The sequence below is a fragment of the Oryx dammah genome, unplaced genomic scaffold (genome assembly GCF_014754425.2).
Source record: "Oryx dammah isolate SB20612 unplaced genomic scaffold, SCBI_Odam_1.1 HiC_scaffold_28, whole genome shotgun sequence".
NCBI lineage: Eukaryota > Metazoa > Chordata > Mammalia > Artiodactyla > Bovidae > Oryx > Oryx dammah.
Window position 1 is genome coordinate 102,990,088 of NW_024070212.1, and position 24,203 is coordinate 103,014,290.

At 51.0% G+C, this 24,203-nt stretch overlaps 2 protein-coding genes across 4 annotated transcripts in view; one reads left to right on the forward strand and one right to left on the reverse strand.

Annotated features, from left to right (window-relative positions):
• The first annotated feature begins 311 nt into the window (after positions 1 to 311).
• SLFNL1 (schlafen like 1) lies at positions 312 to 4,417 on the forward strand. Its single transcript, XM_040231954.1, has 4 exons — positions 312 to 698; positions 2,811 to 3,155; positions 3,274 to 3,417; positions 4,010 to 4,417. The coding sequence occupies exons 1-4, from the start codon at positions 312 to 314 to the stop codon at positions 4,136 to 4,138; spliced, it is 1,005 nt and encodes a 334-aa protein (XP_040087888.1). The 3' UTR covers positions 4,139 to 4,417.
• Positions 4,418 to 6,548: 2,131 nt separating this feature from the next.
• CTPS1 (CTP synthase 1) overlaps positions 6,549 to 24,203 on the reverse strand; it is a 31,059-nt gene continuing 13,404 nt past the window's right edge. For all 3 annotated transcript variants that reach the window (XM_040231531.1, XM_040231532.1, XM_040231533.1), the window contains 12 exons: positions 21,099 to 21,250; positions 19,596 to 19,728; positions 16,773 to 16,861; positions 15,514 to 15,608; positions 14,788 to 14,850; positions 12,528 to 12,571; positions 11,394 to 11,490; positions 10,173 to 10,228; positions 9,978 to 10,074; positions 9,419 to 9,563; positions 8,743 to 8,834; positions 6,549 to 7,425 (listed from right to left, as the gene is read on the reverse strand). In XM_040231531.1, coding sequence (XP_040087465.1) covers positions 8,750 to 8,834; positions 9,419 to 9,563; positions 9,978 to 10,074; positions 10,173 to 10,228; positions 11,394 to 11,490; positions 12,528 to 12,571; positions 14,788 to 14,850; positions 15,514 to 15,608; positions 16,773 to 16,861; positions 19,596 to 19,728; positions 21,099 to 21,250 — 1,056 coding nt within the window. In that variant the 3' untranslated portion in view covers positions 6,549 to 7,425; positions 8,743 to 8,749. The remainder of the gene's footprint in view (positions 7,426 to 8,742; positions 8,835 to 9,418; positions 9,564 to 9,977; positions 10,075 to 10,172; positions 10,229 to 11,393; positions 11,491 to 12,527; positions 12,572 to 14,787; positions 14,851 to 15,513; positions 15,609 to 16,772; positions 16,862 to 19,595; positions 19,729 to 21,098; positions 21,251 to 24,203) is intronic.

Below are 24,203 nucleotides of genomic sequence, written 5' to 3' on the forward strand. Positions count from 1 at the left end.
CTGTTGCTGGCTCAGCTCTGACTCCCCTCTTCCCTGTCCTAGGCCTTGGGTGGGTGGCAGGGCCCTTCCTGCTGGCTCTCTGCCCACCCTCTCTCTCTCTCTGGCCCTCCTCAGCCCCTGTCAACCTGTGAACCTCCCGGAGCCTCGGCCTCCCTGAGTCCCCTGGGAGGCCCTGAGCCAGGCTGAGAGCCGAGGGCCCTGCGAGGAGCAGCCAGTGGTGAGGAATCCTAGAAGCCCCTCCAGGGGAGGCCCCTCCGGAGACTCCCAGGAAGAGACCACCAAAACACAGGCGCCCCCCCCCCACCCCTGCCATGGAGCCCCCAGGCAAGCAGCCCCTGCGGGAGCTTCCCCCAGAAGAGACCCCACCTGAGGACTCGGGTGCCAAGGCAGCTCCCAGCAGGCATGTTCTCTACGTGGGCCACCTGAACCCCCAGTTCTCGGTGCCGGTCCTCACCTGCCTGCTGAGAGACGCCCTGGAGCGGCTTGAACTGCCGGTGGCGCGAGAGCACATTGAGGTCGTCCGGCGGCCACGCCAGGCCTACGCACTGGTGCAAGTGGCCACCCCCGAGGACACCCTGGCCTCCCTGCCCCAGCGCCTGCACACGGCCTGGGGGCAGCACCAGATCATCAAGGAACTGGTGGCTCGCGGGAAGGAGCCGGTGCTGGGTGAGGGCCGGGAGCCTTCAAACCACCGAGAGGTAAGCCAGGCTTCCCGCAGCAGGGGGCCCGCCAGCCCCAGAGCCTCCCTCAAGAGAGGCCTCAGTGTGGACATGAGGGGTGCCCGGTGGGCGTGAGGGGTGTCTTCGAGGAACTGGGGACAAATTGGCAAACTGGGGCTTGCTACTCAAATAACCATGGTCCCAGAGGGACACTGACCCTTGGAGGTGCCTCCAGCCTGGAAGCAGGTGAAAGCCTGAGTATCAGACCCTCCCTGCGTCCATCTACAGCCAGCAGGTGGGTCCGGCCAGGCCAGGCCCAAGCATATACAAGGGTCCTGACCTTCTCCTTGGCCAAGTTCATCCACTCGGTTGACACACACCTGCTCCGGCGGGCAGCGCAGTGGAGAGTAGGGCTTGACCCTGCCCTCGGGGAGCCCTGCTTCTATGAGCAGAGCCAGACCCTTCCAGAGCGGTGGAGGGGGAGGCAGCCTGGAACTGGAGAAGGACCCAGGAAGGTCCTCACTGATCTCTGAGGACAGATTCCCCAGGGAGTGAAACCCAGGCTGGGGCTTAGGCAATGGGACCGACTCCATGAAAGGACATCCCTAGCAGAGGGATGGGGCACATACCAGGAGCCCGGGTGAGGGTGGCGGCATTTGCAGGGTGGTTGGTGGCTGTCCCGGAGGGCGACTGACGAAGAAAATCAGGCCAGAGGGCAGGGCTGTGAGACCACAGCAGTGCCAGAAAAAGTGGGCTTTTGTGGGAGAGGAGGGAACAGTCAACTCACTTCTTGAATTGTCCTCCTTCTTGAACTTTGAATTCTTGAACTGAATTTCCTTCTGGATGAAGCCTCCATGGTGGTTCAGACGGTAAAGCATCTGCCTACAATGTGGGAGACCCGGGTTCAATCCCTGGGTTGGGAAGATCCCCTGGAGAAGGAAATGTTAATCCACTCCAGTACTAATGCCCGGAAAATCCCATGGACGGAGAAGCCTGGTAGGCTACAGTCCACGGGGCCACAAAGAGTCGGACACGATTAAGCGACTTCACTTTCACTTTCACTTTGAAGCCTCCATGACATTTAAACTGTTGCAGAGCTACATGGGCTTACATTTCAAGACCTGTGGCCTGATGGCACGTTTATATGACACTGAGGCTTCTCTCAAGTCTCTGCTAAGCTTGTCTTCTCTGGGAGCTGCTGGTAGGGCTGGGAATGGCTCTCATCACCACCCTAGCCCGCACTGAGCTCCCAGCCCTGGAAGCTGCTTTTGGAGGCTGGAAGGCAGCAGGGAACCAGGGAAGGGTTTTCAGGACAGCGTGATTGCAGGACTTGTATCTGGGGTCAGCGAGAGAATGGATAGGACAAGGACCTGGAGGCAGGGAGTCCGACGGTGAGACCTAGACCGGGGCAGCGGCCCTGAGCAGGCTGCTCCTGGAGCCCTCACACAGCAGAAACCATGGAAGGGACTCAGGAAGGCCCAAGGATGGGAGAGATTCAGGCCCGGATCAACCAGGCTTTCTGGGAGACTAGGAAGGGGGTGGGATCTTTGGGAGGCCCTCTCAATTCAGAGACCTGCAGCTGTGTCACAGGGGACCTCAGGGCACTGAGGCATCTTCCAGAATGATCCAACCCTGTGTCTCCTAGGCCAGTGCAAAACCCAAGGGCAGAGAGCAGCTGCAGGTGCCCCAGCTCCCGCTGGAAAGGAGAGCTCCTCCCCACAAGCCTCCCATGGTTCACCTGGGAAGAGGGCGGAGCACTGGCTGCTTCAGACCCTCGGCCCACAGGGCTTCCCACATTGGCCCCAGCACGGTGGTCAGAATTAGGCCCCTCCGACCCGGAGGGGCATCAGGATGCCCTGTGTGGGCTGGGCCCCAGGGGCGGGCGTTGGAGGGGAGGAGGGAGATGGCGCTTCTGGCCACCTGTCCCTCCGGGTTGGCTCCTAACTCTTGCCAGGAGCATACACCCTGCTCTTGCCCCCACCCCTACTCCAGCAGGAAGAGGAGAATGGCCCCAGCCCCGGCCTGGTCCTAGGCTCCAGCCCTCCGCGAGCCAGGCCGGCCCGACCCCTTCCCACCCGGGCACTGGGTCTGCAAGGAGTCTCCCCCAGCTGGCCCAGCGGCACGCGCTCAGACAGCGCTATCACGCACCAGGGCATCCTGGGCCAGGAGCGCCTCTTCCAGGGCGCCTTCCTGGGCAACGAGACACGCAACCTGGAGTTCAAGCGCGGCGGCGGCGAGTACCTGAGCCAGGCCTTCAAGCACCACTTGCGGCGCTACGTGTGCGCCTTCCTCAACAGCGAGGGCGGCAGCCTGCTGGTGGGCGTGGAGGACAGCGGCCTGGTGCAGGGCGTCCGCTGCAGCCACCGCGACGAGGACCGCGTGCGCCTGCTGGTGGACTCCGTCCTGCAGGGCTTCAAGCCCCAGGTCTTCCCCGACGCCTACAGGCTCACCTTCATCCCCGTGGTCAGCACCTCCACCACCGACACCCCGCTCAAGGTGAGCCCTGCCCCCAGGCTGCCCGGGAGCCAGTGAGGCAGGGCCGACGCCGGGCGGGGCGGGGGCCGCACTCTGTCCCCCGCAGGGTGCCCGCAGAGCTGCCGTCGCCCTTCCCAAGGTGATCCGCCTGAGCGTGCAGGCTCCCAAGGCCCAGGCCGAGCCACAGCTCTATGAGACCGACCAGGGGGAGGTGTTCCTGCGGCGGGACGGGAGCATCCAGGGCCCGCTGTCCGTGCACGCCATCCAGGAGTGGTGCAGGCAGGTGGGTGGCCCAGGCCGGCTGGGCAGGGAGGGGGCCCCTCAGCCATTCACCAGGCAGGCCTGGGGTCGTCGGGTTTCCCACCAGTGCTCCCACAGGGAGCAATAAGCCCGCTGCAACCCAGATTCCTCTGCAGTGTAACTGGAGGAGCAGGGAGAGCAGTGTCAAAGCTTTAAGACAAACCCAAGAACTGTGTACTGCACTTGGGGGAGGTCCTTAAGCTGGGAGTGAGTGCTTAAGTGACTGCTGGATGCAGCCCCAGAGAAAAGCTTTCTCAAGAGGGGAACATCAGGTGACACAAAAACAGAGGAGGGCGGGGGCTGACAGGACAGGGCGAGAGGCTGCCGAGGGCGAGTCACCCCAGGGTCTGGGAGGCTGGCAGGACTTTGCCCAAGACCCCAGGGCTGCTTGGTCAGGGAACCTGGCTTCTCCACCGACCAGGCCCAGGGTGGCGCCCAGTGGCCTGGAGCAGGCGCCCAACCCCCCCACCCCACGGCCACTTCCAGGCTCTCTGGGCCTCGCCTCCCTCCCATCAGTTCAGCCCCGGGTCTCAGCCGTCGTCAGCTCAGACCTGGCTTCTCCCGTGTCCCCTCAGAAGTGGATGGCTGAGCTGAGCAAGCTGGAGGAGAGGCTGCAGGCGCTGACGGCCGAGAAGGAACAGCTCCAGCAGCAACTGCAGCAGCAGCAGCACAGGCCCATCTCCTGCACCTGCTGCGTCTTGTGAGGGCCCAGTGCCCCACCTGGAACATGTGGGGCTTTCCTGCTTGACCCTACGTTGCCCCCAGTAAAACCAGTCTGGGCTGCCCAGAGGTGGACAGGAACACTGCACTTCCTGGCTCCCACGACCCTGTGCACACAGGCTGGTCCCCACGTGGTGTCAGTCCTGAGCAGACCCTGGGCTGTGTAGCTAAGAAACTGCTCTCAGCATGAGCCCTCCCCCCAAATCCCACCCCAAGGGGCCTTACTTTCAGAAAGAACTGGGCCAGTGCACTCCCTGGGCTGGGCTGGCAGGGACTGTCCTTCTCCCTGAAGGGCTCGTGTAGCTCAGGCTGGGGTCCCTGAACTCCCAACGGCTAGGCAGGGCCAGAAAAGGGTTCATCTTGGGAAAGCCCCTCTGCAGATGGCACGTGGCTAACTGTTCCAGCTGACAGACCACCCTGCAGCCCCTCCCCTGGCTTGCTGGGATTTGGGACTAAAAGCTCTTTAATAAATTACATGCACCCAGGCCAGAATGGTTCTTTCTAGAACATTTGGCTGGTTGGTTGCAACTTGGTCATGAGTCCCATGCCCAGCCCACCTCTGTCCAAGAGACTGAGCCAGCCCTGGGCTCCTCCCCACAGAGAGCTGTGAGGGAAGGAGCCTGGATGTTTGGGGTCCAGTCCATCTCAGCTTGAAGACCGGGTGCTGTGCTCAGTTGCTCAGTCGTGTCTGACTCTGCAACCCCATGGACTGTAGGGCTCCTGCCAGGCTCCCCTGTCCGTGGGGATTCTCCAGGCAAGAATACTGGAGTGGGTTGCCATCCCCTCCTCCAGGGAATCTTCCCAGCTCAGGGATAAAACCCAGGTCTCCTGCATTGCAGGCAGATTCTTTACCAGCTGAGCTGCCAGGGAAGCCCTGAAGACCCGGTATCTTAGGGCAAATCTACAGGACAATAGACAGGGTAGCTGGTCATGATTCTCTCCAGCACCTGCACAGGAAGGAGACGTCTGACTTCTAATCCATGCACCCTCCAGCCACCAGAGAGGATTCCTGCTCTGGCTGTTTCCCCTGCCATCTCTACCAGCAGAGCCAGGGACTCTGCAAAGCCAGTGTCTGACCATGCCATGCTTAGGTTCAAAGTCTTCCATCTCATCAAAAGCAAAGCACCACAGAGCTCAGGGTTGCTCCATGAAGGCAGACCCTGCCCAGATCACCAGGGATGAAGAGGAGGACAGGGAGTGGGGACAGGGAGTGGGCCCAGCTCACTCCCCAAGAAGTCCTGGGCACTGGGTGGCCCATGCCAGGCGTGAAGGCAACCTTCCTGTGCCATCTCCACTACAGCCCGCGGCCCTGGTACCGTCCTGTCTCCGGGGTGAAAGGCTAGTGGGGCTTGGCAGGCCCCGGAAAGTCATTCTGGTGGTCCCGTTTCTAGGTTATGTAAGCAGCCAGCACTTAACTGGCTGGTGGAGGCCCACTCAAAGCAGCGGGGGCACAGCTGACCCCACGAAGTTTTGCAAACGGCCCACCAACCGTGTACTCCCTGTTGGAGGGAGCTGCTGTCACCAAGAGGCATCAGAGCCTTCAGTTTGGGGACCGGCTTTTATAAAAATAACTGAAAACAGACCAGAGAATAGGTCAGAATTCACCCAGTCAGCCACATTCAGAGTTCCCAAACCAGTATGGAGTCCTCTGTAAGTGAAGAGGCCGTGAGACTCGCCGACAGAGGCAGCTGGGTTGGCCTGGGTCAGAGAGCGGTGCTCCCACACAGGCTTCTAGGCCTCCACCGTGATGGTGGCCTTGGGCTAGCGGGTGGAAGGCAAGAGGGAGCCTGCTTCCTTCCTGGGTCTCCCTGATGGAGGAACTGGGCCAAATGGTGGGAAACATTTTTCTCCCAACCCCCAGCTTCTCAAACGTCAACAAGCAAAGGCTACTGACCTCTGATGAGCAGCCCAGCCTAACCCCTGGGCCTCAGCCTGACACACTACAGAGGAGCCAGCTCACAAGCAAGTGTGCTCGGCAGCCAGAGGGTGGGTGGGTGGTCCCAGCGTCACCATCGTGCCATGAAAAGCATGGATTCAGGGTCTCAATTTTCACTTTGGAGGAGAATCCAAAGGACGATGACCCGCACTCAGAAGGCCAGGGCGCATGAGGCAGGCAGGCTGCTTCTGGTCTACACCCATCAAAGGGACTGGCCTCCTACATAAATACTTGAATGTCTATATGCTGAGAACCTAAATTTGAAGGCTTCTGGGGAAATTCTGGTTCCTACTAGGCTCCTCTCTTAGTTTTTAAACAAAACTATCAGATCCCCCACCTCCGGCTGCTCCCTGTGGGGAGAGCCTGGCACTGAGAGCTCAGGGGTCACACGCGGGCCGGCACTGTGCTCCAGCAGCTCCCATCTGGCCGTGACATGAAGAGCACGACAGACAAGGTGAGTCTCTTGCTCTGCATTATTTATTTCTTAAGTTAGAGTATACACCGAGTCCAGCCAGGATATAACAGGCACGCAGCTCCGCCTGTCGTTACACCACATTAAGAAAATAGCTTTTCATATTGCATTCCAACCGGAGTAACACCATTCTGGAAGGAGACAGTCCCCTTGAGCAAAGCTGTCTACATAAGAGAGGGGTTTAGAGGGAGTGTTCCGAAAAGATCCTTTGTTCTTTGTTAAGTGACCCCTTGATGCAAGGAGTGATTCCGGAGGGAACTCGCGGCCAGAGGACAGGGATTCAACACACTCAGGCTTCAGGGAGACAGAGTTCTTGCCGTCTCGTGTGATGCCAAATTGACTGTCCTGAGCAGATCCCAGCCGTGGTTGCCACAGAGAATCCCCCGAGCAGAACGGAGCCGACCCTCTGTCTCTGGTTTCCCTCTTCCTCATGGCAAGGGGTGCCCTTGGGTTCTGGCACCAGGTCGTGACCACAGCTGGACTCACCCCTCACGCCCACTAGATAGCATGGCACACCTCGTATAAGGGCTCCCAGGGAAGGAACAGCTGCACACACGAAGCCACAGTGACGCAGGGTGGCCGCAGAAGTTCCATGGCCGAGGGCTGCCCCAGCGCCCGGCCCTCACCCGATCGGCCCCTATGTCCTGCCTCTCGTCCGAGGCTGGAGGACCACAGAGGAGAGCGCGGACACCTGTGCGGGAGCTGGTCCACACAGTAGGACATCAAGTCACAGTCTCCCTGGATCCCTCCCCCATAATAAAATAATCTTAATAAAAACATAATTTAAAGGAAGTGTCAAAAGCTGAGTGTAAAATCAAAGCTGTAAACTCCTGAAGTCCAAAGGCTCTCTTCGAGAATTATCCCTGTTTGAGAAAAAAAAAAATTGAACAATTATAGGATGCATGTTAAAATAGAAAACTGAGAATTTGTTGTCAGCTGCTGTGTTAAACTGCCTGGTTTTCATTGAGGACCAGTATTAGGAGCCTAACTCGAATCACGAGAAGCTAAATTTCAGATCCCTACAGAATCACATGGACGCCACCTCTGCCCCAACACAAGCAGTGTTTTCCAGCGCGCCAGTCTCCTCACGGTGCCGCTCACAGGGGATCTCCACTTGGGGAGGCAGTTAGAAACTCCATGTAACTGACCAAGCATCTGCCCCTGTACCATTACAAAGGTTCCTTTCTTTCCAGGGCAGTTACTTAGACGATCAGATTGCCTACAGCAATATCTGGTGAAGATTAATGAATACATGAGTGCTAAATGCTCACCCCGCAGAGAAGGCAACCAACAACCGCCCACCCCCACCCCCGATTCAGCCCTCCTTCTCACGCCTGCCCACGTGGCTACGGTCATCACAGGCCAAGCAGCTGCTCAGCATGACTGCGTGCCCATGAGACCACGCCTGCCGGTGGAGAGGTCCCCGGGTGGGGAAGGCACGGCATGCAGGATTCGGGGAGGCCACCTTCCCCTGCCTGAGGCAGGACCTCAGCTCTCCTGTGGTGGGAATCCCCACACACTCCTGGTTCTCCTTTAGAGCCCCCAGACACCCGGCTGACACCCCAGCCCACTTCTGAGTAGGTTATTTCTGCCGGGCATTCACGCAGTTAGCTTCATGGGATTTTAGACAATTCTTGGCAGCTGCCCATAGCTACTGCACTTCATAAACTTTCCAAAGGGTCACAAAAGACAAACATTCCAAGTTGTTCAATAACTGCTCTGATTTTAATGTATTTCCAGAATAAGCAAGCAACACAAAAGTGTTATATGTATTTGGTTTTAAAGCACTTCCTGGTGAAAACTTGAGGGTCTGCAGAAATGACAGCATATTGTCACGCCTGTCACCTCCTTCAAGATCTCCAAGTTTATGGCTACATGAAATAACATGGCTCTAAGAATCCAGTTCCCCCAGGTTAGTTCAGATCAGCACCTGAAAGGAGCAATCAACCAGACGACAATTGCCCCGTGCCTGGTGTCGCCCCAGTGGAGTCCCCAGAGCAGGGCGGGTAGATGTACTCTAACTGGGGGGGGCCGGGTCCTCACCCTTTGGATGCCCACCATGACCTGACCACTTGTATCCTCTGGCAGATGCAATCTTTCAACACTAAACTTTCATGATGCTCTTACAATTCTGGTGTCACCACCATTTAAAACAAAACAAGTTTCAAAGTATCACTTACGTTGCCATCAGTCATGATTTATTGACGGAAACTTCAGTTCAGTGATTTCAGAGTCAGGGGAGCTGCTCCCACTTCTGTCACTGTAGGTGTCCCTGTAGAATTCAGATGGTTTATTCATCGGCTTCCACCAAACACTCGCTTTACTTCCCTGATTCTGCAGCCACCACGGCACCCACAAAGGGATGCTTGTCTGCTCACAGCAGAAATCAGACGTTATTTAGCAGAAAGCTGCAGAAGGATTTTCTTCTTGTTATGAAAGATATACATTCACTTTATATCTCAGTCATGATGGTTAGGGATCCACCAAGACAGGGTTGTTCCCGACCAACACAGCAGTGGTGCATGAAATCCCCCCAGGCTGTGGCCGAGGCAACCCCCAACCTCCCCATGAAAAAAACACAGTTCCCTACGGGCCACAGGGCCCGAGATGGGATCCTGGAGCCCAGCTGCTGCAGAGGGGGGACATGGCCACCATGCCGGGGGCCAAGGCCAGGGGCAGCACAGAAGCAGCCTGAGAAAACCCCAGGGAAGGAGAGGATGCTTGTGTGTCAGCATGAGAAGCAGGGTCCCAGCAAGGCTCCACAGTCCTGTGGCTTTGCTCATCACCGATGGTGTGGGGACGGCTCTCTGTAAGGAATCAGTGACCTCCCAAGGGACTAGGGGAGCGCGACCTCACCTGGGCGAGAGCCTGCAGCCTTTCTGGAGGTAATGCGGGAGCCTCCCCACGGAGGCTAGGAGGAGACCAAAGTACGGTGGGGAAGGCTTGATAGGTCTGGACAGAAACTCAGGGTGATACTGCACTCCGACAAAAAAGGGATGATCTGAAACAGAAGTGCAGAAGAGCCAGCTTCACCGTGTGTCCGCAGAACATGTGGAAGATGGGAAAAGATCTTGAACGATCCACGTTTCTGCAGACCCTAAAATCATCTGAAAACAACTTATCTGGAGCCTGGGTAGAGGCAATCACAAAGCACAGGAGATGTGATGCTCTCGACCTGCAGACGAAGTTGACCCCTCATCTGCAGGTTCTGCCACCCCGATCCTCACCCCCACACCCCAGCTCCCTGACTTGAGCAGGATTGAATCCTACAGGTCACGTGAGATTAGACTGCGATACCAAGTCTGAGCTCTCATTCTAGAGAACAAGAACGTGAAGCCAGAAGTCAAGCGGCTGTGTTTTTCCCACATGCCAAGAAAACCTGTTTCCCACTAAACACAAACACCCAAGCAAGCACCTTCCAACTCCACAATTTCCATTCTCTCTCCTTCAACATCTTGGCCAACGAACTTCAAGCCTTGCTCCTCCAAACACTTTTTCAAGACTGGATTCACCTGTGAAGCATGAAGAACAGTTTTGCTGGGCTCTCAGCTGTGTTTCCAGAGTAACAGAAAGGAGAAAATGTCAAAGGTCACAGAGCTCACATCCTCACCTCAAACCTGTGGCGGTGCCTCTCTTCCAGGTAATCTGGATCTCCGTAGAGTTTCCCTGGGAAAAAACCCACGTGACATCAAGGACCCTGATTTCACAAAGGCGTCCATTCACACCACATCCTGCCGCCCAGGTTGCCTATTCTCATCTACACGGCCAGGCCCTTTGAAGGTTATTTCTGTGACTTTGCTGCCAATCCCCACTGCCTGCTCTAGCAACACAATTCAGACAAATTCTTGGGCTTTTGATTCTTTGCAACTAAGAAAAACTAACAGAAACAGACTTTCACCACCATCCCTCACACGTGACTACAGACACCAGGGTTAAGTCAGAGCCACTAAGGTTACCCAGCGCCCACTGTTCCCCGGGAACAAGAGTGGCATTTGCCCACAGGTGAATTCCCAGAGCCAAGTGAGACCCCCAAACCACAGGACCTTAGAGCCAGAGGACTGGATGACCATCTACTCAAGTGACTCAAATTACGCAGCCTCCAAACCCCGGACAGATGTATAGGTGCTCTGCCAACAATGGCAGTTTCCCCAGTGGAAGAAAAAGCAAATCCAATCCAGTAATTCCTAAATATCTTAAATTTCCCCTAAATCTTCAGCACGTGTTAGTTATTGCTGCTGTTTGTCACTAAGTCATGTCCGACTCTGCAACCCCACGTAGCCAGCCAGGCTCCTCTGTCCATGGGATTTTCCAGGCAAGACTACTGGAGTGGATTGCCATTGCCTTCAAGGGATCCTCCCGACCCAGGGACTGAACCCACATCTCTTGCACTGGCAGGCAGGTCCTTTACCACTGAGCCACCAGGGAATTTCACGTTATGTTAGTGCGTCTAGAATAAAATCTATTTAGGTTGAACCAGGTGAAACTGCCATTTCTGTAAGATAAGTGCTCTACATCTGCCATTTAAGTGCTGGACATCAGCAGTTTTATCCACTTTGACCTAATAAGACAGGGAAGTAAGACTGCCATGGATTTCCCCTAAGGGACTCATGCTGGTGAGTGGTCCACACCCAAAGTTCCCCCAGATCCCCAGCTGTACTGGCTGTGACCTACGAGCATGGTGCTAACTTAGGCTGTTACAGTGCATCCTAAGGAGTGTCACTGGGAAAGAAGTAAAGAACTTCCAAAATAAGCACAAAGCTGTAAATGCCGGCCTGGCTGTAGCACCGGGACATGCGTCCGGCAGGCTGGGCTGGAGGGAGGCCGCTCTTACTCATGACAGAGTTCTTGGTCTGGAACAGAGTTCTCCTCTTGCCCAGCCGCATGGTTCCACCCATCTGGCCAGGGTTGTGTTCCGGCATGTCTATGACCTGGAGATGTTCCAAAAACAAACATGTGCTACCAAACCCTGCCTCAGTTAGGATACAGACCGCCCGCACTGAGTGAAGAGAGCCTGCAAGGAGGTCCAGCCTTTCCTTAGAAGAGATGCTTGTCAGAGGAAAATGTCTCCTGATGGCCATTTTTAAACCTTTTCCGGGTGAGTGTTTCACCCTTCAGCCTGTCCTCCTGAGTCGCAGGACTGGACATTGCTGCCCTCTGCCCTGGCCATTCCTGCCCTGGTACTTTGGACCCCAAGGGCCTGTTCTAATAAAGACTGACACAGTAGCGTGGACACGAGACCAGACATGTTATCACACGTCTCCTCCACTAGACTGACAGCTGCTCGAAGGAAAAGGATGCTCTTATAGGGCTGGCCAGGAACCAGGAGGAGCTTGGCGAATGTCTGTGGGACTAAGAGGACCTTTTCTGGGCTCCCCCACCTCCCCGAGGTTCCACGTCTCAAAACCTTTGCTCTTTTCTCCCTGTCACGCCTGGGCTGGGGATTCAGTGATGAATGAAGGCACTGTCCGCCCTCCATGAACCACACTCTTCTGATGGGAGATTTAACACGAGGAATGCCAGCCTCCTGGGGCTTGGGCCCATGTCAAACAATCAGTCCTAAGTTCCAGCAGTTCTTTACTAAGACGGCCATCTCTCGGGGTTGCTGGGGATTAAGTGATACAAAGAAGTGCGCAAGTGCCTGGTATGTAATAAGTGCCCACGTGTTTCGTGTCAATATTGTTCTAGAGCGTTCCTGGGAATTACTTAATCAGGAACCCCTACTGCCACCCCCAGTTGGCTGAAGTGGCACCTGTCTTAAAAACTTCCTGTGGCTAACTGCGAAGAATAGTGAGAAACCACGTGATGAAAACAGAAAGTTCTTCCTTCCTAGCTGGGACATCTGCAAGCCCAGGTGCTCAGGGCTCTCCAGAATGAACCCAGTGGTCTCATTTCCCGTCTCCAGCCCTCAATCATGCTCGTAACATCCCTTCCACACTCTTCCAGACGCTCCAGACACGGGACTCACCACGGGATGATTGGTGTTGGGGTCAAACTCTGTAGAATTGGCATCTAAAAAGCCAAAATACTTTTGTTACAAAAATAGGTACAACCAAACGGATTATTTAACAGTTTCATTCCTAAACTCTAAGTCACAAATTCCCTCCTCAGCTTAGTTATTCAGTGAAGAAAACCAAAACCAGGGATAACATTCTCAAAGATACAAGGGCACTCAACAAAGGTGAATTGTTTCCCATTGTATCTGTAACTCTCTGGGAAGTCAAGCTGTACAAAATGGCAAAATCAAATCAATGGCATAATCTGATAACCTTTACTCAGATGGTGCATCCTTTTGATGGCTCCTAGACTGTCTTTTTCCACCTTTTGTTTCAGATCCTCTCTCTCTCCCAGGATCTCTCCTTGATGTGCAAATACTGTTTCTTCTACGTTTCTTTCATCCTCAGCATCTTACACATTGTACTACCCAACTGCCTGACTCAAGCGCTAAATCTAAAATTTGATTTCAAAACCCAAATGTCCTTTCTATCCTTTACTGAATTTACCATCTGACTATAAGGGAAAGCACTGAAGACTAAAATAGGAAGAACCCAGTCCCTGGCACCGGGCACTGTCTGTCTGCTTGCTCTTCCTGTGCATCTGTGAGCTTTCGTCCCCCCTCCGGGGCCTAACCTGGGGCCAGGTCTCAGATGCAGGGAAGCTCATCTCCAGGTTACCCACCCACCTGGGGACCCCAGTGGGTGCAGCAGCAGGAGGTGATGGCTGTGCAGGGGTTCAGGGTACCCAAGGGCCACCTCAAGTGGGAGGTGGTAGGACAGCGCTCAGAAGCCAGCACCAGGGCCGTGCTGCCTACAGAACTGAACCGCTGCCTCCTCAGGCTCCTGTGAAAGTCTGTGACATGACCTAACAGTGAGCTGGCCCCTGGGAACCCCTCGTATTTGGTAAAGCCAGGCTGTGTTCTATTCCTCAGGGCACTCTGCTGATTCTGCTTAGAACATATAAGGGTCCGGTGGCCGCGATGGGGTCACCGTGCCCCAGGATTCACACCACGTGTGGTCCCCTCCTCCCTCCGATGATGGCTCAGCCATGGGACACTTGGTAAGGGCCTACACAGCAGGCCAGGTGGTCGCCACACCCTGAGGAAGCTCGGCTGAACTGGTGGACAATGAGACTGTCCCTCTGCCTCTGCCGGGCAGAGTTGAAAGTAGGGCAGGCTGAGTTGAGACACACCACACACTGAGCAGGAAACCACACACGAGTCCACTCAAACCACAGAGCACTGAGAAACAGGAAGCCACTGCTGGAAGCCACCGAGTTCCCGGTGGTCTGGAAGCAGCAACACAGTCAGTGTAACCGGGCCAGCCTTAGGGAGCACTTCCTATCGCCAGGCGCTGTGCTGGGCCCATTTACAGGTGTCATTTCACTCAGCTCCCACAACCAAGTGAAGCAGGTTACCACTACCACCTCCATTTTACAGGAGAGACAGAGGTTCAAAAAGGCTAAGATCACCCACAGTGATAAAGGGACTTCCCTGGTGGCTCAGTGGTGAAGACTCCACACTCCCAGTGCAGGGGGCCCAGGTTTGATCCCTGGTCAGGGAACTAGATCCCACACCGCAACTAAAGATCCCGCTTGCGGCAACTAAGACCCGGAGGGCGTGCATGCGTGCTCAGCCGTGTCCGACTCTTGCGACCCCATGGACTGTAGGCCCCCAGGCTCCTCTGTCCATGGGATTTCCCAGGCAAGAATACTGAAGTGGGTTGCCATTTCCTCCTCCAGGGGATCTTCCTGACCCAGGGATCAAATCTGCATCTCCCGCATTAGCAGGGGGGTTCTTTACCACTGAGTCACCTGGGAATTCCCTAAGACCTGGAGCAGCCAAATAAATTTTAAAAAAAAAGAAGGGCAAAATTTGAGGCCAGGTCTAATCAACACCAGAGCCCAAGTTCATAATATTTGCACAGGCTCACACCGGCCAGAGTTGGTTTCCTTGCCGTGTGCCAGTTCAGAGTCCACAGCCATGGTGACAGGAGTGTGGGCATCTCCAGAGAAAGGTGCAAGGGCAGAGGCAGGCGGCTCACCATGCTCCCTCCTCCAGTGGCTAGTGGTTCCCCTGGAGGAGGGCAGAGTGTTTTCTGTTGATACATTCAGCAGTTTCCCTTCGCAGTGGCTGTGAGATACTGGGAAACCAAGCCTGGCCTCCATGGCCCCCACTGCCCAACAGGCACCAGGAACATTCCAGTGAGAATTTAACACAAGTAGACACTTACCTTGCCATCCCAGCACATTTCTTGAAAATTCAACCACTGCCAACTGCATTCCTAAGCACACACCTTCCAGAGAGAGGGAAAGCAAATGAAACTCCATTGAAAAGGGAGTCCCCACACTTCCAACCCGCCTACGTGGACTCGGCATCCTGACTGTTCACAGAATTCCAATGACAAACTCATAATTTTCTGCTATAAACATGCAACCCCCTGCTATGTTTTATCTATAACAGATTTCAAACATGGGGTTTAACTGTATATGAAGATTTCAGGTTTTAGAGTCATGTGATCTTAGAAATAATACTCTCTTCAGTACTTTAAAATTCAAGTTTTCTTATTCTCTCTCATTAAGTTCCCACTTAAAATGGATCATGCTGAATATGACTGAAATTTACAGCACCAGGAAGCATCCAAAATCACTCTGCCCACAGCTGGTGTTCCAAACAAGGATATAAAACCCAGTCTCACATGTCCTGCCAAACAGCTGGTTTCAGTAAATGGACAAGATTTCCTAATTGCTATTTCATTCTCTCAGAAGTCCATAACAATGACACGGAGCTCAAGTTTTAAATGTTCATTTTAAAGAGGAGTTTAGATTTCTCAAAAACAGAACCCAAAGGCTTCTACTTGAGCTGCTATCTGGAGAGACAGCATTTATGTTTGATTTTGATAATCTCTGTTTATTTACAGGCTCACGGGGCACTTTTTCTTGTCTTTCCTACTCCTTACCCAAAAAAGGCTTCTTCTGTTTCCGAGCCCAGGAGATGGCTTGGATTTTTCCTTCAGTCCCTCGGACACCAAATCCTCCTGGAACCAGCACGCCACTGTGCAAGAGAGCACACCACAGGCAGCCCCTTTCCACCAAGTCCAGCTCCCGGAAACCACCCGAGGAGTCACTTCCAAGACACTGACGCCCTGAAGTCACTCCAGCTCTGAGGACTGTGATTTCAATCCTGCCCATGACTTGTATAGAAGCACTATGGACTTGGAAAATGCACATAAAAGCATCCACTCTCCTTCTTAGTAACATCAAGAAAATGCTTATAACCAGGAAAAAAAAGATGGCATACATAACTGTAATACCACTACTGCACAGTATTTGTCCCAGGCAGGGATTCTTCCCTAAGTTTGCAATTTTCTTTTTTTTTTTTTTACCCCTTGGCTCCCCCAAGTAGGGAGGGGGCCTTTCCTGGTCAGTCAGTGCCACACTAACCATAGCTATATGGCTCTGTAACATTCAACTTATCTAGGGAACCAGAAAGTCTTACTGATTTTTTTTTACTGTTATATTAGATAGTAGCTGCCAGAAAAAAAAAAAAGAAAAAAAAACCTATTAATGAAATTCTGCTGATGGGCCCTCAACAAATGGTCTGAATGAAAAACCTTTTATAAGCCTCATCCAGAGAATCCCCTGGTGGTCTAGTGGTTCAGATTTGGCACTTCCACTGCTACGGCCTGGGTTCAACCCTTGGCTGGGGGACTGAGCTCTCATAAGACTCAAGGCACCAGAGGGAATTTTTTTTTAATTAAAAACAGTCTCATCTAAAGATGCATACAGTAAACATTATCAGTGAAGTCAGAAGTAGTTTGCTTCATATTAACTAAACTAATAAGCTTAGTTAATATGGAACTTAGTGGAACTTCCTCGGTAGTCCAGTGGTGAACACTTCACCTTCCAACGCAGCGGGGACAGGTTTGATCCCTGGTCAGGGAGCCACGATCCCCAGATGCCTTGTGGCCAAAACACCAAAACATAAAAACAGCCATACTGTAACACAAACACTTGAAAATGGTCCACATCAAAAACATCTTTTTAAAAAATTGATAAGCTAGATTTTTGTGAGGCTTCAGTCCTCCAGGGTGTAGCCCTTTGAATAATTAAAAGACATTTAAACAATCAGATTATCTACCACCACAAGAGAGCACACACTGTATTCATTAAGACACACCTCGAACCCCTGAAAGCAAAGGTAGAGAGTTCTGCTTACTGAGCGCTACAGAGCTTCTGCCAGGCCTCGTGGTAGCGCACTGGTTCCTCCTGCAAGGTGCTGGGCTCCAGGTCCGTGGAATCTATGTACTGGGAGCGGTCAGAGCGGAGAGAAAAGAAGCAGGCTCGTGACTCCTGAGCACGTTCTTTCCTGATCTCTAAACAATGTTACCAGCACGCCATCTTTCTTAAGTTTAAAATAAAGTTTAAAAATAACCTTCATGTATTCATACTAATGTTTTAAAGATAAACTTTAGCATCTTTCTTATATTTTAGAATATGAGTTTCCTTCTCAAGTCATTAAGCTTTGGCTCTCCATCTATACTCGGTCGACTGGTGCAGACCCTAAAGTGTCCCCTCTGTTCAAGACATCTTCCCCAGTCCATCTCCCCTCCCAGGGGGCTTCTCATTCTTTCTCCTCAATTGTGCTGAAGTATAACTTACATACAATGAAACACAAGCATTTTAAGTGTGTACTTGCCTGAGTTTTGTCCCATGCAAAGGAGTGACCCCTACCTTGATTAAGATCTAGAAAGTTCCCCACGGTTCCCTCTGCCCTCCTGCAAACAACGTCCTTCCTGCCTCCTGCTCCAGACAATCCTGGCTCTTGTTTTCCGTCACCACTGGTTCTGCCTCCTCTAGAACTTCAGACAAATGGAGCTATGCACTGGGTAGCCTTCCGTTTCTCAGACTCATCGTGGTGTGGTGTATCACCACGGACTTTATTCTTTTCTACTACTGGGTCCTTTTCTACTGTAGGAATACACCATATGATAATGTTTATCCACCAACTCATCCTGGATATTCGGGCTGTTCCCAGATTTTAGCTGTTATGACTAACTGGTCCGTTTGTATAAAAATACATTCTTTCGGTGGACATGTTTTCACTTCTCTTGAGTAAATATCTACGAGTGGGATGGCTGGGTCACACAGAAGGCGTGTGTTTACCTTCATGTGAAACCGCCAGACTCCTTTCTTGAGCAGCTGAACCAGTTCACACTCCCGCGTCCTCACCAACACGCTTAGCCACTTAGGTGGGTGCGTGTTGGTACCTCACTGAGACTTAATTTGCATTTATCTCCCTGACGACTAAAGGCATTAAGCATCTTTTCATGTATATCACGTGTATCTTCTATGGAAGTGTCTGTTCAAATCTTCCGCCCACTTTTTTATTACATTGCTCATCTTCCCGCTCCCTCCTGTCCAATACCCTGTGGTGACTTCCCTGAACCTGGGGGCAAAATCCAGGAGTGGCCCAGTTGATACATTTCATGACCAGGCCCTCACCAGCCTCTCTCCAGACACTCTCCAATTCACACTTCTCCCATCCACTGAGCTCCCAACCATCCCACACCTCCAAGTCCTTGGATAAATGCTATCTGCTCTTGGGAATGCCCTTCCCTGTGACCTTATCTATCTTCCCAGACCTGCCCACATACCCCTCTTCACACACCTACCAAGGCAGGATCTCCCCGCTTCTGCATGCTCCCTTCATACCTGAGAGACCTCACTGACTCAGACACCCTTCTCAGCCTCCACAATCTAACACATGATTGGCACAGGGTACCTCCAAGGGGAGAAAATGAGTCAGTGACTGAAGAAACCAGTGAAAAAATAAGGCAAGGCAAGGTAAAGAGATCCCACAATTCTTAAAGCACACAGAACAGCTCCTCCTCTAGGAACCTGCTCACCAGCTGAAAGCAGCTTCATTTTCATCCTGAGAAACTGGTGGAAAGCAGGAGGCCTACCCCAGTGCCAAGGGCGAGGTCAGCTCCCCAGGGCCATCAGCTCTGTGCCTAGTCAGCCCCTCAGCACTGAGCTCCAACTTCACTTCTAATTTCTGACCCCTCCTGAAAAGTTCTATGTGGGAGATACTTTGCTGGGGAAAAAAAGTATAAAGGGACAGGTGGAAGGTTTTCAGAAAGAGCTGACCCATACAGTACTTCCTCTACCCTAGACACAGTTCCAAGCACTTCACATGAACTCACTCCATTCTTACAAAAAGAACTCTGTGACAGAGACACCATCACTAACCCTTTTCAAGATGGGGAAAGCAGGACTTCCCTGGTGCCCAGTGGTTAAGAATCCACCTTGCCTGACAGGTTCGATCCCTGGTCAGGTAACTAACATCCCACGTGCCTCAAAGCAGCTAAGCCTGCACACCCCAAACAGAAAGTTTGTGCACCATAAGGAGGATCCTGAGTGATACAACTAAGACCCAATGCAGCCAAATAAATTAAAAAATAAATATTTTTAAAAATTAAAAAAAAAAAAATGGCGAAACTGAGGCCCAAAGAGAGCTAAGTAACCTGCCCGGGGTAACACAGACTCTGCGGCTTTGCCACTAGGCTCTGGAAGTCCTGCCCTGAACCTTGACCCTCCGCCGCCTCCAGGAGATGGGCAGGGGCTGTGCCCTGACATGCCAGCAGCTCAGCTTCTGCCTGGCTTGTCCCAGAGAACACAGTGAGCACTGTTCACCAGGCAGTGCCCATGCTCCAGGCACCAGCTGGGTGAGTGGAGACAAGTTACTGAGAAACCTCCTGGTTCCACGAGGTGGACGCTGGACAGATGCCAGCAACTATGCCACACGCTTGGCCACTAGGACGCCTCACCACTGGAGTCACCTGATGTTCAGATCCAGGCGTCCATCCTCTTGGCTTCTACTCTGACCACATCTCCCCATATTTCCTAAAAACGCTCTGCTGCTCTCTCGCAGCCAGGAGTCAACCACAGATCTTTTTGACTTCTAAAAAGAAATTCTGAGCTCCAAAAATACAAAGCAGGCATCCATGCCACACCACACTACACCTGTGTCCCCACTCACCTTGATTTCCAGTTTGTGGTTGATGGCCAGTGCAGAATGCTCCAGAGCTTTAATGACAGAAGCGTACGAGTCTGAGAACTTGGTGTATTTTCCCACAAGGGCAATAGAGCAGGTCTCCAGCAAGCGATCATATCTATCACACAAAGGTCAAGAAACATCAAGTTACGCAGGCCATATGTACCTCCATGAGATGAAAATCACTATTTAAAGAGGGGGGAAAAAAAGTCTGAGAAAAATATGATAGGAGCAACTACTGTCTGAGTTCTATGTACAGAACAGTAAAGACAAAGCAAGTTTCAGATCAACATGGCAGGCTTTGGAGAGAAAGTAGGATTTTGGAACCCGCTACCAAGAGATGGCTTCAAAATCTACTCCAAATTTTTTTAATGAAAAAATTAACAAACACAGACAATTCACAAGGGTTATGTGATGAAGGGAACAGTCCAATTATGGGCATCCACACAACAGTCCATACTCATTAAAAATTTTTCATTATAAAGTATAATCAGTAACACAGAAAAGCTTATAATATTTTATGAACGATCATAAAACTGTGTGCTGTTTTTGTGGCCACATAATGATTTACAAGCAAATGGCCACAGACTGAAAGGGAGAAATGTCAAAATGAAAAGGAGAACGGCTGAGCAACGGCATGCGTGCTCCCTCTGCAAACGCTGATTAGTGCTGTCTGGGTGACTCTGCGGCTCCAGCAGCCCGCACCCAGGGCTCGGAGGTGCTGGTCAAGGTCTGTCACGTACTGTGTAAGCATCTCAGAGTGAGGGGGCAAACAGGGTGGGCCAGTCCTCAAACCGATGAGCTGTGACAGTAGCAGTAAGAATAGACTGGACAGGACCTCCAGCCCAGAGTGACCCACAGTGGCAGGTGGGGAGGTTCTTATAATGTTCCAACCCCCTGCCTTCCTGCTTTTACTTTGATTCAGATCTCGAGCAGCTTCATGCAACTGTATTTATTTTTGATGACAGACGCCCAGCTAAAGCTTTTCTTCCGCCTGATAACATCACTGGCAGCTGAACGTTTTGAAAAATCCTTTTCCTCTGACACAGAAAATAAGAATCCAAATTCAGTGACAAAAAGAAAGGAAGAAAGAAAAGACTGGACATCTTTGCTGATCCTTTTGTGGTGTGGGGTGGGCATGTTCCCAAGCACAGCTCAGGTGCCTGGGAGCACCCAGGAGTGCTCCAGCCATGTCCCGTCATCCATGTGGGCCGCAGGTGCTAGCCCATCACCACAAGGAGGCCTGTTTGCACGGGAGCAAAGGGGACAGCTGTGTCACCTGCGATCTGAGCCAGCTCTATCAGGACTTCCTCATCCATGATGTAGCTACTTGAGGGCTGGCTAAGATCCTTTCTTCACACCCCTTACCATGAAGGCCTTTCCAGTGTGAGCTGTTACCACGTAAGAAAGAGCTGAATTCCCTGAGCTTCCACCAAAAAAAAAGGAAAACTAAGGCTGAGACCCCCAAGTCCTTATTAAGAAGCAAACCTGTCAGCCATCTCTTTCCATTTCATCAGCATTTTTCGTGGCTGCCTCTCAATAGGAAGGTCAAGTCTCCGGAGGAAATAATCCACAACCCCCTGCTCCTCTAACAATAAGGGGACGCGGTAGATGGACGAGACATCGTGGACACAGATCACCTGTTTAAAAATGAGCAAAGTTAGTTCATGAAAAGGAACAAAAACTAACTGCGCCAACAGTCTCCTACCAGGTATTATGACCTTGGGGACATGACTGTTCTAAATTTGAAAAACAGAGAAAAGGTCAACTTCCTAAAAAATATAAATTGAGAAGAACAGATAGTGGCTAATCTCCTATGAACATGGGTGCTAAAGTCCTCAAGAATTTATAAACAAAACCACAAATTAGTTTCTTAAAAAATTATGTCCAAGTAGCAAATGTCCCACGATCAATAATTTTAAAAATTGCCTTTCACTGGAATCACTCCCAAGTGAGCTTTTAAAAATTCAAAGGCCCATGCAGCACTGCACACCACTTAAATTTTACAGTAGAATTCACTACAGGAATAGATTAAAAGAGGGGGGAAAAAATCACCTTGGTGGATGCAAATTTAATACAAATTCATAATAAAAATTCTTAATAAATTGAGGAAAATGTGAAAATATAAAAAACCCACAGCAAATACCATTTGGCTTGATATTTTACATTAATGTCACTTAATACGTAAAGTCTGAAACAGGCCAACCTGGCCACTATCACTATTTCTATTCAATATATTAGAGATATGAGACATTACAATTAGATAAGAAAAAAGTATATCAATTGGAAAATAAGAAACTATTGCCACTAGTTGCATATAATATTGCTTATTCATAAAAACCAAGCAAACTTACAGGCAAACAATCAGAACTAGTAAGTTTAGTAAGGTTGCTAAGCTTGAGATCAACTTCAACAGGGCTTCCTACGTGTGTATGTGTGTTAGCCACTCGGTCGTGTCAGACTCTGTGACCCCATGCGCTGCAGCCTGCCAGGCTCCTCTGTCCATGGAATTCTCCAAGCAAGAATACTGGAGTGGGTAGCCATTCCCTTCTCCAGGGGATTTTCCCAACTGAGGAATCAAACCCACGTCTCCTGCACTGCACGTGGATTTTTTACCATTGAGCCACCAGAGAAGCCCCCTACATAGGTCATATCTAATCAGGAAATTAAATTGTTTAACAATATGTCATTCACATAGTAATAAAAATTATGAATACCTATAAACCTAAAACACAATTCCCAAAGATAAAAAGTCTATAAACCATCTTCACAAAGAAAACTAGATTATTGATCTTTCAACAAACGGAGCTGGAACAGCGAGACAGCTCCATGCAAAAAAGATGAGTTCCAAATTTTACTGAAGTTACCATCCATAAAAATTAACTTACTTACAATGAATCCTAGACCTATGTACGTGTTACGACCTAAAATTATACAACTTTTAGAAAACACAGAAGAACATCTTCATGACCTTGACTAAGCAGAGTTCTTAGATATGATACCAAAAGCACAATCCATAAAGAAAAAAACTGATAAACTGGGAGTTCATCAAAAATGTAAGAGCTTTTATGCTCCCAAAGACACCATTAAGAAAATGAAAAGACATATACCTGAAACATGACACTGAAAATCAACTGTACTTCGATTAAAAAGGGAAAAACAAATGAAAAGACAAACCACAAGCTGAGAAAAAAATATGCAAATGATGTATCTGATAAAAGACCTGCACTCAAAATATGTAAAGAACTCCTAAACCTCAGTAAGAAAATTAAAAGACAGGCAATAGATGTGAAGGTCTAATTTAAATACAGAAACACCTGTCAAAGTTCTAAGATAAAGAGAGAGGAGGGGGAAAAAAAAATCTGTATTTTTAAATAACATGCAACTCTGGTTCCCAGCATTAGCTGTATGATGGAATTTGCTTCATATGTACAGTTCTGCTTCTCAACAGTTATGAATTTTTTTTTTAAAGTCCCCTACCCCTTGGAAGAAAAGTTATGACCAACCTAGACAGCATATTGAAAAGCAGAGACATTACTTTGCCGACTAAGGTCTGTCTAGTCAAGGCTATGGTTTTTCCGTCTAGTCAAGGCTATGGTTTTTCCAGTAGTCATGTATGGATGTGAGAGTTGGACTGTGAAGAAGGCTGAGCGCCGAAGAATTGATGCTTTTGAATGTGGTGTTGGAGAAGACTCTTGAGAGTCCCTCAGACTGCAAGGAGATCCAACCAGTCCATTCTGAAGGAGATCAGCCCTGGGATTTCTTTGGAAGGAATGATGCTAAAGCTGAAACTCCAGTACTTTGGCTACCTCATGCGAAGAGTTGACTCATTGGAAAAGACTCTCATGCTGGGAGGGATTGGGGGCAGGAGGAGAAGGGAACGACCCAGGATGAGATGGCTGGATGGCATCACTGACTCGATGGACGTGAGTCTAAGTGAACTCCAGGAGTTGGTGATGGACAGGGAGGCCTGGCGTGCTGCGATTCATGGGGTCGCAAAGAGTCGGACATGACTGAGCAACTGAACTGAACTAAGTTGGAACTTTCCTTTACATTTTTGATAAAATGCCACGGTTCAGATGGTGCCTGCAATGCAGGAGAGCCAGGTTCAATCCCTAGGCCAAGAAGATCTCCTGGAGAAGGTAATGGCTTACCCACCCCAGTATCCTTGCCTGGAGAATCTCATGGACAGAGGAACCTGGCAGGCTACAGTTCATGGGGTTGCATAGAGTCAGACATGACTGACTGACTAACACTTTCAATTTTAATAATAACCTATTCTATTATAGAATTGAATTACCTTGGCTTGCAGGGACAGAAATATAAAAAACAACTGAAGTGCATGAAAAAAGGCTGTTTATACCAATGAAGGACTTCCCTGGTGGCTCAGACGGTAAAGCGTCTGTCTACAATGTGGGAGACCTGGGTTCGATCCCTGGGTCGGGAAGATCCCCTGGGGAAGGAAATGGCAATCCACTCCAGTACTATTGCCTGGAAAATCCCATGGACAGAGGAGCCTGGTAGGCTACAGTCCATGGGGTCACAGAGAGTCGGACACGACTGAGCGACTTCACTTCATACCAATGAAAGAAT

Bases quoted from the DNA above. Each gene is read 5' to 3' on its own strand.
- SLFNL1 (XM_040231954.1), top strand. From the start codon at position 312: ATGGAGCCCCCAGGCAAGCAGCCCCTGCGGGAGCTTCCCCCAGAAGAG. The intron at 699-2,810 runs GTAAGCCAGGCT...ATCACGCACCAG, and splicing joins AGCCTTCAAACCACCGAGAG to GGCATCCTGGGCCAGGAGCG. The intron at 3,156-3,273 runs GTGAGCCCTGCC...GCCCTTCCCAAG, and splicing joins CCACCGACACCCCGCTCAAG to GTGATCCGCCTGAGCGTGCA.